At 35.2% G+C, this 12,151-nt stretch overlaps 1 protein-coding gene across 1 annotated transcript; it reads right to left on the bottom strand.

The window, feature by feature from the left end:
* Positions 1-814: 814 nt before the first annotated feature.
* LOC132191078 (D-xylose-proton symporter-like 2) lies at positions 815-11,043 on the bottom strand. Its single transcript, XM_059606096.1, has 14 exons — positions 10,675-11,043; positions 9,925-10,022; positions 8,172-8,250; positions 7,837-7,896; positions 7,627-7,693; positions 7,410-7,534; positions 6,742-6,843; positions 6,186-6,554; positions 6,058-6,105; positions 5,854-5,916; positions 4,433-4,513; positions 4,091-4,189; positions 2,063-2,200; positions 815-1,238 (listed from the first exon to the last, which is right to left on the bottom strand). Exons 1-14 carry the CDS (start codon positions 10,717-10,719, stop codon positions 1,107-1,109), a joined length of 1,506 nt encoding a protein of 501 aa, XP_059462079.1. The 5' UTR covers positions 10,720-11,043; the 3' UTR covers positions 815-1,106.
* Positions 11,044-12,151: the final 1,108 nt, after the last annotated feature.

Raw genomic sequence — 12,151 nt, 5'->3', positions numbered from 1 at the left:
TTAGATACAGAGTTGCTGATTTAAGGATTTAAAATCGTAAGATTTAGAATTGTAGAAGACAACTTTGCATTCGAAATTTCAAATACATCCCGTACTTTAATTACACTATTATACTTAATAAAATAAAATAAAAAATAAAAAACCGTATACTAGTTGATATCTTTAAACGATAAAAACATATTATAACAATTCAATTTTGTATTTAGCAAAGTTAAGTTAATTTCGGATATCTTTAAAAATGAAGAATTGTCCATAAATCACAAAAAAAATAAAAGTATATTTTTAATTTTAATTTTTTTAAATACATCTTTTAATAAAAAGGAGAAGGGTTACAGGGAACAAAAAGTTTAAGAGGGACGAGCTCCCCAATAACAAAGTCACAAAAAAAAAAAAAAAAAGCACTTGAATCAGGAAACAAACAAATAGGTAATTAGTGAAATGACCCTCACAGGGTCAAAAATGTCCTGATTCTTTATACCTTGGGCAGAAGCCGAAGAATGGGCCATATAAACTAGTATAGGCACCAAAACAGAGGGAAGGGCATGACCCTCTTCAACCCTACTCGAAACTCCCAATAAAGGGTCCTTGAGCAGGGGCACGACGCAAGAAAGACCACTCTCAAGAAACCTTTCAACCCTACTCAAACAGATAGGGACATGGCCCTCAAAAAATCCTTCAACCCTACCCAAACTTTGCTAGGTAAAAATAACAACCACAAATAGAGGATTGAGGAGGAGGCAACTCGGAACAAAATCGTGTTTGTCTTTTACCATAAAATCTTAGGTCATTGCCTTTTTTTTTTCTGACAAAAAGATAATAAAAGAACATATTAATTTAAAAAGAAAAAATAAATATGTGTATTGGTAACATATTTTTATTGACGAAATACAATAGACAAGAAGATTATGTGGTGCTCCTACACCCTAGTAGGAACAGAACAGAAACATCAGTTTAACTCTAGAACTATTGTTTGGTTACGGCCACGTCTCGATTGCATACAACATATGGTTTCTCCCTGCAGGTATGAAATTGCATAGGGATATCTCAACGACTCGACCTCATGTCTAAACTAAAACCTCAGTACGAGGAAATGGAGTCTAAAAATCCTATAGGCATTTGGCTTCGATTTCCTCAAGCGTAAGCCCCTTTGTCTCTGGTACCACGAAAAATATGAAAAACAGAGATGCCACAGCAATTGCCCCAAATGCATAAAACAAAATTCCAGCTCCCAGCAATGCCTGTAACCAAATGTGAAAAAATTGTAAGAATTTCCCGATGATCATGCAAAATTAATGAAGAATGTGACAATTAAGTGGATAATTTAATGGTAAGGTACGTGTGCATGTTCATGCACGTGTGTGTATGTATAAACTATAATCAACATGATTTTATATGCACAACCAGAAAAGGACTTGAGGTTTGATAACAGAAGTTGAAAAGCATCTGAAAATTCAAAAACCGCAGAGTTAACTTTTTGCAAGAATGACCAGGTATAGTTGCACAAGGTTTGGGAAACACTTGTTCTATGTTCATGTGGCTGTGTGTGCATATGCGTGTTTATGCATGTTTTCTCTGTAAACAAACAATTCTTTGGGAGATAAAACACCCTACTACGACCAATAATGTCAAAGGACAAAGATGACAAGACAGCCATATTCTCTCTAAAAAAGCTAAGGGTTTGTTTGACAAAAAAATTTAGAATGTGCTTTTTGCTTTTTGGTTATGATGTGACATAAACGTAAAAGTAGCTTTGAGTATTTTGTGTATTGAGTTGTTTGTTAATGCTTTTGCAAAAAGCTACTTTAAAAAGCATCACCAAATGAGCCCTAAATTATCAAAAACTTGATCACATTCTCAATTAGACAGAAACTAAGATAAACTGGCAAATAAGTACTTTGATTATAGCATGTATCTACGTATTAAAGTGAAATCTGTGGGATGCGCCTTCTGGTAATCTTGATGATGTATTACTACTTATGACATGAATAAAAGATGATGTTAACTCCAGAAATCTAAAGGAAATAATGTTGGCAAAACAGAAACTATTGAGAGACTTTGGCACCTTCAAAGGGGAAAACGCAAATGTCACCAGTGCATTTGCTCCAAAATTTACAAGCACTGCAATACTGAGTCCTCGCCCTCTAAGGCGTAAAGGGAAAATCTCTGAAATCATTAGCCAACCAATAGGGCCAAAAGATAACTGCAAGACCAATTTCAAGAGTCACACCGTTATGTGGTACAAAATGAAACATATTGGAAATAAAAGCTCTAAGCCAAGCGAACAGAATAAGTTGAAAATTGGATGTTTTGAGATAGTTTAAATAACAAGTTTCAAATTTGGCAAAAAAAAAAAAAATCTCTCTTTAATAAATCTGCAGAAATGGACAGAAATTTCTGCCATAAAGATATTATTATTTCTCTGCCATACATGTGATAAAACAATATGCTGGGCTTGTTATTAAATTAGAACTTTTGCCCTCACATCTGTGAATCAATTTCTCAAGAAAAATCTACTATTACGTCACCAGAAAGTACAACGGAAACCATTAGAACCATGCAGTTGACAAAAGCCAAAAGTTAATGTCCACTACCTAAGTCATGTAGAACTCCTATTAAGTATGTTTATGATCACAAATCTACTTAATACTGGTACTAAGTTCTACCTGATTGAAGGGACATCTCTCACTACACATGATTAATCATTCACCAGAAGGTTTCAAATACGAGGATAACCATATTACAGAAAGATGCATCAAGTGCTCGTGATCACTATGTCCACCCTCAGCATGTTTATGATTTCAATAATGAAACTGGAATATTTTTTCCTCTGTTTAGTGTCTAGCAATAAAAAGCTATCCAAATTTTCCTCCCTAAAGATGGTTCATTGTTTATTATATATTAATCCTTTTAGTTTCATTTCACTATCACACCTGCCTTTTCAGTAACCCTTGTGCATGAAATAGCCTCTAAATCATCTTTGATGCAATAATATTACGTATGGATGATCAAAGTTTTTAAATAGAGATAAGTTGGATTTATTAACTAAATTGGACAAACCTCCAAAGGCAGAAGAACTAATGCATCCTTTTGAACCTTGGGCTTGGGGTATTACCAACATTTACAATGATGTCTATGTTGCATACTGCACAGATTTTGCCACATACCCTTTAATATCTTTGGTCCTACCCGACAGATTTTGATGTACTTAGACTAGGAGAAAGAGGAAGACACCAAAAATCCTGTAGCCAGATCCTGGGTTTAAGGTCCACTCAAGGATCATTTTAAGTGTTTAACAAGATAATAGACTGTTATTATTCCATTTCTTTAAATCAATTCTTCTAGCAATATTATTATGCGCTCAAAGTTGGCCTCGCATTATGAAATAGATGAGTACCTAACAACAGACAGATAAGAGGGAGGGAAAAAAAAATAGTAAGTGCCCTCTGTCCCTCCCTCTCTCTCTCTCTCTCTCTCTCTCTGGGGGCCAAGTGTCTTCCAACGTATTGACATACATATAAATCAAATCAAAGGCAATTGTAATTCTTAACAGCCACTAAGAATTTTTTAAATATTCTACACCATTAAATTTTACAGTATATTTACATATTTAGCAGTTGTCTACATGGAAAGCAAAATCAGATATGTGTAATGCAGCACATTATCAGAAGTGTAATATTGTACACTATAATATTGAAGAATTTGCATAATATGGGATAAATAAGGCTGATACGTAGATCTTGTTTCCTGGAAAGAGTAGCTTCTAAAAATGAAGAAATGAACCTATCATGACTTTGATGGAAGTTCGGGTAAGATCTATTTTCTTTTGCTACAAAAACAGGAGGGGATTCTGCCAATAATTTAACAGTTATTCCTGCTAGTGCACAATAATTAGATCTCCACTATTAACTGCCTTTAACAGACACCACACATAAATAAGTTTGCAAACCACATCTCAATTTTCACCAGCACCACAGCACGTGTATAGAAACAGATTCTACACCATGATCGTATAAAAATCTTTCATCATACCAAAGCACAAAGTTCTGAGATGAGAACTTCAATAAGGAATGAAACTAATATTTCTAATTACCTGGTAACACCCAACATACAACAGCAGAGCTACAACAGCCATAACGGGTGCATCATCCAGGAAAAGGTAATATGACCCCAGAAGGAATAGAGAGATAACCTGTTACATAAAATATATATATTATTCATATTTCTAAAATGTTGTTCAGAAGTCCATTTTTTCAGATAATTGGAACTCCCATGCCTTAATTATTCCCCTCTTTTCTACTTCAACCAAAAATAAAAAGGAATGGGCTGGCCTCACAATTTCAGTAACAAGTCAAATGTCACATCCATTCATCTCAACATTTTTTATTTGAAAAATGAACCAACCAAACATTTGTAAAGAAATGTAGGGACTTACCATCCCAGCAACACCTCCAAGTAATAAAGGTCTTCTCCCAAGTCTATCAACTACAAGAACTGCTACTCCAGTCATGATCAACTACACAAAACAGAAGAAAAATTTCATTAAAATTCCCGAGCTCTTTGATGGGGAGAATGGGTTTTTTTGGGGGGGGAGAGGGAGACAGTCTGATGGGGTGATCCTTTGTATAGAGAACTCGTATCAAAAGAGAAGATAACATCTATCATCACTTACATGATTAATTTCAAAGGTAAACAATGTACACACATGCATAACACCGTACTAAATAATTCAGAGAAATAATAAGCAATATTTAACCTTTTATGCAGGGAAAAATTGTTGCATTTGAAACCTACATTCTTACGCATGCACGCCAGTGTCAATATTAATAAAAAACAATGTTATTACATGCACAAATGTACACAGCACAGGTACATAGATAAGCACTATATCATAAAATAAATTAATGACATCATAGATTCACTACATAAATAATTTCAAAAAATGTGGAACAAAAAGTGGTCAAGATGGATATTTTGTCCTCGTTTGCACCATTTAATACCTCAAATGCTTATGGATAGAAACAAAAAGTTTGGCAAAAAGTTTGGCCAAAACCTTTTTTTTTATAAGTAATTTTTTTGCCCCAAGGGGAGAGAGAAGGAAATATTCGAACTAGTAACTTCCACTTCATGAGGTCAAAACTAGAAGTCTCTCTAGTTTTGACCAAACTTTATTTATTTATTTTTTTTCCCTCCAAAAAAGTTTGGCCAAACTACAGACTTCTTCCATCTATAAGCCTTAGAAAGTATTAAAAGAAAAAAAAAAAAAAAAAAGGGTGCTCCGACCCCCTTTGGGTTTAGGCGAAAATATACAGGCCTCCCTTGTATTTCCTAAAATGTAATGTTGTCCATGTTAGAGGATTCCATCAATAGAATATGTAAATTAATAGTCCTGCCTTTTTTTTGTTTTTTGACAAAAAATCAGGAACTATAATTCATTTTGAGCAAAAAAAAATGAAATATGATGCACAAATGGGGACAGAGGGTATGGGTCTAAGAGAAAAGATTTAAGATCATCTTAGAATAAGAAGATTAGGGATATTTTAGGTCTTTCACATAATATTAAAAGTTCTATTAACAATTTTTTTCAATATCAGTTAAGGATTGGACTGAAGTGTATGATAAATATAAATCAAATGGGAGGTATGAGCATTTCTTAGAAATAGGAGGGAGGCCCGTGTATTTTTTATCAAATTCAGAGGAGGTTGAAATATTTTAGCCTAAATATTTTTTGGGTTACATAAGAAACATTATTTAACAATTTCAAATGTCATGAAATACCTAAGGATAATTGGATTACGTCCTAAACATGCATAAAACATAAATCCAATTATTCAAAAGGGAAAAAAAAAAGGTCACCTTCAATAAACCAAGTAAAATTGAGACCCGCGTTGCATCGGATGCTGCAGAAAATCCTGCACTCTACATGAATATAAGGTCAGGATGCAAGTACACTTGACCCAGTAAGAAGCACAGTGACTGTCATTATACAATTAGAACCTTAGATCTAAATCAATAAAATACCTGAATTTTCATAGGAAAAAAAAAAGGAAGGTACGGTACCTGAAGGATAGATGCAGCATAGTATAGCACACTCGGTTGCCCAGTGATCTGCCGTCAAAGTTAATGATGCATATCAGCCAGAGTCGGTAGTTATTACTTCTCATCCATTGTAATAAGTAATTAAATACCTGCTGAAACAAGACTAATCCTGCGCCAATTATGAGGGCCTTCTTGCATTTTCCTTTGAACATTTCCCCTAGAGTAGCTTCTTTTTCTTCGCCAACATATGAAAGCTCATCCAGTATCTCATCTACTTGTTCAGGAGCTGAGTCACCAAAGGCTGGACCCCTGAGCCGGCACAAGCAATATATTGCAGTCTCTTTTAATTCCTGCATGTTGCCTTTTCCCTGAATGGCACGTAAAAGCAGCCATCTAGGTGATGCTGGCAGCCAACACATTCCGATTCCCATAATCACCGACAAAGGAGTACTAGCTGCATACATGTAGCGCCAACCAGCAACTACGTCAACTAAAAGGCTACCAATTCCATAACCTCCCTGCACAAGATTGCAGTTGCTTACTATTTTCAGACTATAATCAGGTACACTAACTATATATATTGATTATATTTGAGGAAGCTAGAAAAGAGAATGGTAAATCCAAGGCAGCTCTTATTGGCTTCACTTCATGTATTACATGCCCTAAAACAAATTCAAGTCCTCAGATCAAAGTTGAAGCACTTACAACCATCCCAAGAACTATGAAGAATTCCTTCAAAGAGATTAGTCGACCACGTATCGGACTTGGAGCCGTCTCAGCAATGTACATAGGAGCTGCATGCATTGCCTAAAAGTGAAGAAATTGAAAATCATGTCTCACATCAAAAAAAAAACAAAAAAAACAAAAAACAACAACAACACATATTTAGACCTCTATATCTTTAAGAATGCATTAACAGTCAACTCTTTCATAGACAAAGAGATATTTGCTTTTCCTAGTTGCTCTTTTCTTTGCAAATCTATTCCCCACCTTAACTTCTCCAAAACTAACAAAATCGCAAGTGCACTTTGAATTGAAAAGACCAAAACATAATCAATACTTTTATTATGAAATACTTCACATAAACAATTAATGGATTTAACATTTTATTACATATGCCTAGTAATGCATACACCTAGTGGATTAGTTTGAGTTTGTACAAAGTACTCAAGGAAAATAGAGGCATATGCATATGCATGTCAACATGGAAATGATAGCACCCAGATATGTGTGTACAGTTGTGTTAACATGGAAATGGTAATGCATAAAACATATATTCTTTGCTTGCATATCTACAATGTATATCTGTACATCTATTTGTAAGTCCATATATGTAAATATGTATAGATTAAAAAAAGCATGATGATTATTACCAGTCCAATTCCTATGCCAAACACAAAGCGCCCAATGACCATAATAGGCAAGTCAGGTGCTAATGCAGTTATGAGAGCTCCAACCAAATACAATAAAGAAGCTGCAATCAACTCCCTTCTTCTTCCTTTGGTTCAAATTCACCATTAAACTTCATCAAGACATGCAGAATATCATACATATCAAATGCACAGCTCAAACTTCAATAGAGAAACTAACCTAGGAAGTCAGCAACATTAAAGGCCAAGACAGAACCAATCAATGCACCATATAATGAGCCACTAGTCTGCAAAAGGCAGCATCCACGACATTAGAAACAAAAACAAGGGCGTAATCGTTTTTCACCATCAATGTAAAAGTTCAAGAAACAACTCCTTGTATCCACCCACAAAATGACTACAACAACAATAGATTCAGTTGGAAACTCACAATAAGACCAATCTCCACAGAAGATAAGTTGTACCATGATATTCCACTTAATGTGGCTGACTGCAAAAAGACACAGGCTATTAAGAAAAAGAAAAAAAAAATGTCATTAACTTGGCTTTTTTATTCAGGAAAAACAATTCATTAATTTGGAGCATGAGTCCTAAAAAGACTGAATAGACATGCATAAGCTGCAATTGAGTCTGTCCTTAGAGCAAGGAAAAATACACCTTTTTTGTCTATTAAGATCACTGAGAATTTATAATTAGAAGAAAGAGACCGGGCCAGGTCAGATGAATTATAGTGCTGCTCAGTTCATAAGTACATTGAAAGCATACCTCTATAGAGATTGTAGCACAAGATGTGGATCCAATGTCATATCCATATAGTAGTCCTCCAAGAGCAGGGAAGAGAAATCTGAAAATATCGACAAATCTTAAGACTTAAGAGTACGTATGAAGTAATTACGTAGAATTTTGTTTCATTCTAAGTGCAATCACATGATCAGTTTGATCACTTGGTATTAGTAATAGTGGGGTATGAATAATACCAGTCTGGTGGCACCCAGCAGGCAAGTCAAGTCAGTATTGAGGTGGGTTCAAAATTGGGTTAACTGTTTCGTTCACGAGTTGCCAAACAAAGAAACGAACAAAAAATTTGTAGCATCATATATTTACCACAAATAACACTTGATATCTAGATTATCACAATCATTGCAAAATTAAACCTGCAATTGGTTAATTATATCCTATACATTATAAGGGAAACCAAAAAAAGAAATACAGCCTGAGAACCTAAAGAGCAACTGCTAATGTGGCATTGCATTCGAGTGTTGACATGGATACTAACATGTCAAATGAGACACGCGTGACAAATAGCAAACCGTTAACTTTGACGGTAAAGTGATAGAGGGACCCTTTTTTTTTTTTTTTGACATGTCCACGTAAGGGGATGGAGATTCAATCTAGTGACCTCCACTTCATGAATCATGGTTTCCAGATGATTGAGCTACCACTTGGGGGCGATAGAGGGACCTATTTTAAACTTGCACAAAACCTAAAGATCATATTCTTAAAATTGAAAATCCAATGATTAAATCCAAATCAATTGAAAACCTAAGGGCTAAATATGATTTTTCCCACAAAGAAGAAGAGTTGACAATTGCATAAATAAATTTATTTACAAAGACAAGACCTGAAATTCACAGATTTTAGCATGATATTCCAACAAGTGTTTTTCACAACCAGCATAACAGTAACTAAGAATCTCCATTATGCATAAACTAATATCTTTAAGTACATTAAGTTTGTAAAAAAACTACAGGACACAAATAATCTTTCAAAAGCGGTTTCTAGTACATTTACGTCAATCGATTAGATATTACATGATTAAACTATACCATCTATAGTTAATTGTCTTAGACAATATTGTATGGATAAACTTCCCCATACACTATGTTGCTAAATTTTTTAAATCTGGCACACAGCAACTATGTGAAATACCTAAAACCATACTCACACAGGTTGAAAAATAGATGTTGATTGTCATTACGAATTGGAGAAGCTTCCACTTCACATATGCCCCCAAACAAACAAGAAGAATACAGAGACACAAACACAGATCATGGAGTCTATACAAGTGTAACATATCCCACTTCTAAAACTTGAAAATTCCATTGAAGAACCTTGATTCCAAAATTTTTATCTCGTGAAAAAGTTGATAACTCCGATTCGTATTAATTAAATGTGGATTCACAAATTTTCAGACAACACATCAATCTGCCTTTGAGTTTATATTAGAATTTAAATTCAAGTGAAGAAAGCTGAAAATCTAAGTTCTTTTACATTTCCAGCAAACGTTCACTGCCTTATTTTTTTTCAATTACTCAGCCAATTTATCCATTTCCTCCTGTTATCAAATTTCTCCAGTGTTTTGCCAAACTCTATGAGAAGGATGCTAAATTTTAACTTGTCCCAACTAGTGGCCAAATATCAATATCGTATAACTAGAGGCATGACAATTCACATGCCAATCTTGAGGTAATTTGGTACAGAAGAGCAAAATTTTACAACATAAGCTGAATATACTCACGGGAAGATTGCAGCGAGAACAGAGTAGTTTTCAGAACCGTGAAACCCATTTATGAGAGGCTCCTCTACCCCGCCAATCTCACCTGAAGACTTTCCTACCTAATAAACAGCAACATAACAATTTAATACTTCAAACTATAATCTTAATCACCAAATACAGTATAAATTCGAAAATTCCATCTCTCTGGCTTTTTGTTTGTTTTTTCTTACACTTTCTATGCGTTCAAGCGTAAATTTAAAATAACGTACATATGTGTAATCTTATATTGAAAGAAATTTCACAAATAATCTCAAACACTAAAACTAAACAACATCTTCTTTCTTTTCCTTTGTGTTTCTAAAAAAGCACCAAGGAAAAGAGAAGAAAGTTGCTTCCAAATCTTCAGTATCCTCTCTGATAATGGTCACAAAAAGAAATTTTAAAATTTTTTTTTTTTTTTTTTGGAAAAGTTCAAAAAAAGAAAGAAATGTAGGGCAATCCCGTCGCTCTGGCTGCAGAAAGCTAGAGCAGCAGAGCGGCCGTGGCAGCCCCCAGGTTGCTAATGTGCGCCTATCGCACTATCGTGCGCCACGATTCAACCTCTCCCGTGGAATACCACGCCACCCCTTACTCAAGAGGAAAGCGCTCGGAATTCAGAAAACATCCAAGAGAGAGCACCCAAACAGACCATAAAGCAATAAATTTTAAAAAAAAAATAAAAAATAAAAAAACCAACTTTTCAGAACAAATAAGTTAGAGGGAATTGAAGACCTTTCCGAGAGACGACAGCGTGTGCTGCTCAGGATCAGACGCCATTTTTAGCTCGGGACTCAGAGATTGGAACCAAAGAAGGAAATCAAAATGACGTGACGAGTAATCGAGTAGCGACTGGAAATGTAAGTCTTTAAAATCTTAAAGAGAGAGAGAGACAGGCAGAAATAGATGGGTAGCCAGTAGGTAGGGAACCTGTGAAATGCGATCAGAGCGAAGAGAAAGGTAGTTAAAGATTTACGGCGCGAGCTTGCGAAGGAAGTTTGGTTGGGTGGCACTGGCACCCGAAACAAAAGCTTTTTGCTTTGGATTTCTTTGATTTTTTCTAATCCAACCTTCAAATTGGATGCTGTCGAGTGATGACCGAGGTAGGTAAATTTAAATAGCTTGCTGGCTTGCTGCCTTAGCTTGCCTTCTTCTGGATTAATATACATAATCAGTGCTCTACAAATTAAAATCGCGTGGATGCTTACAAAAAAAAAAAAAAAAAAAAAAGAAATCACGTGGATGAAGCGTGTCCAAAACATTTTTCTGAAGTTGCTCTTACCACGCCACCACCTACTGTTCAAACTTCAATCAAGGTGAGGTCTGATCCCTACAAGAATATGTATCCCTACAAAGATTATTATTATTATTTTAAATAAGGTGGAACACACCGTTTTGAATTGACTTGAAAAAAAACCCAACATCACTTGCGAAGAAGTGGGCAAAGAATTTGCAGGTGAGAGGGAGATGTAGAAATGAGGCCCGGAGAAACCATATAGTTGAGACACCAACGACGCTTGCATGGCCTCTTGCGTCGATGTAAAAAACTTATAATAAAAACTGTAGTACTTCTATCAACGCTTCAGTTTGACATGCTTATTTTTAATTAAGCAAGATGTCTTTTACTTGTCTAGTAGAGCAAAGCACATCCTATCACACATACATGATACAACATACAACATACGGATACAATTTGGACAACATGACTCCCAACCTTGTTAGTACCACTTTTGTGGTGGACATAATCGTTCTAGTTCTTTCTACATTATTTTCCTCCTTAAAGTCCAAGGAGAAAAGTACGTGTAATTAAATAGCACGGATCCTTGTCACTATTCAATTAATTAGACCACGGATTCAAAGTCCCAATCCCACAGAAATATTTTGGAAAATGCAATTAATTAAGAGCTCTCCTCATGTGCTTCAATTAGCTTTTGATTGCCACTTGTGATTATTTTTTCCTCCAATAGAGAGACAAGTGAAGTCCCAGAGCATGTCTCATAACCGGACAGAATTGAAATCTAAACGGCTTTGAAAGTTAGAAGGCAATAACCGTTGGAGTAGAGTATCACCCGATTGACCATCGGGTGCCTGCCTTAAGTCACTTCGGCAGGCACTTTGTTTCTCAAACTACGGCTTCTCTGCAGGCAAATAAAACCTTCATTCATCTAAGAATTTTTAATAAATAACGAAATTGCATTATGATTTACTCATC

This window comes from Corylus avellana, chromosome ca1, assembly GCF_901000735.1.
Source record: "Corylus avellana chromosome ca1, CavTom2PMs-1.0".
In the NCBI taxonomy this organism is placed as follows: Eukaryota; Viridiplantae; Streptophyta; class Magnoliopsida; order Fagales; family Betulaceae; genus Corylus; species Corylus avellana.
The sequence above is the reverse complement of the archived record's forward strand: the minus strand, read 5'-3'. Positions and strand labels throughout refer to the sequence as shown.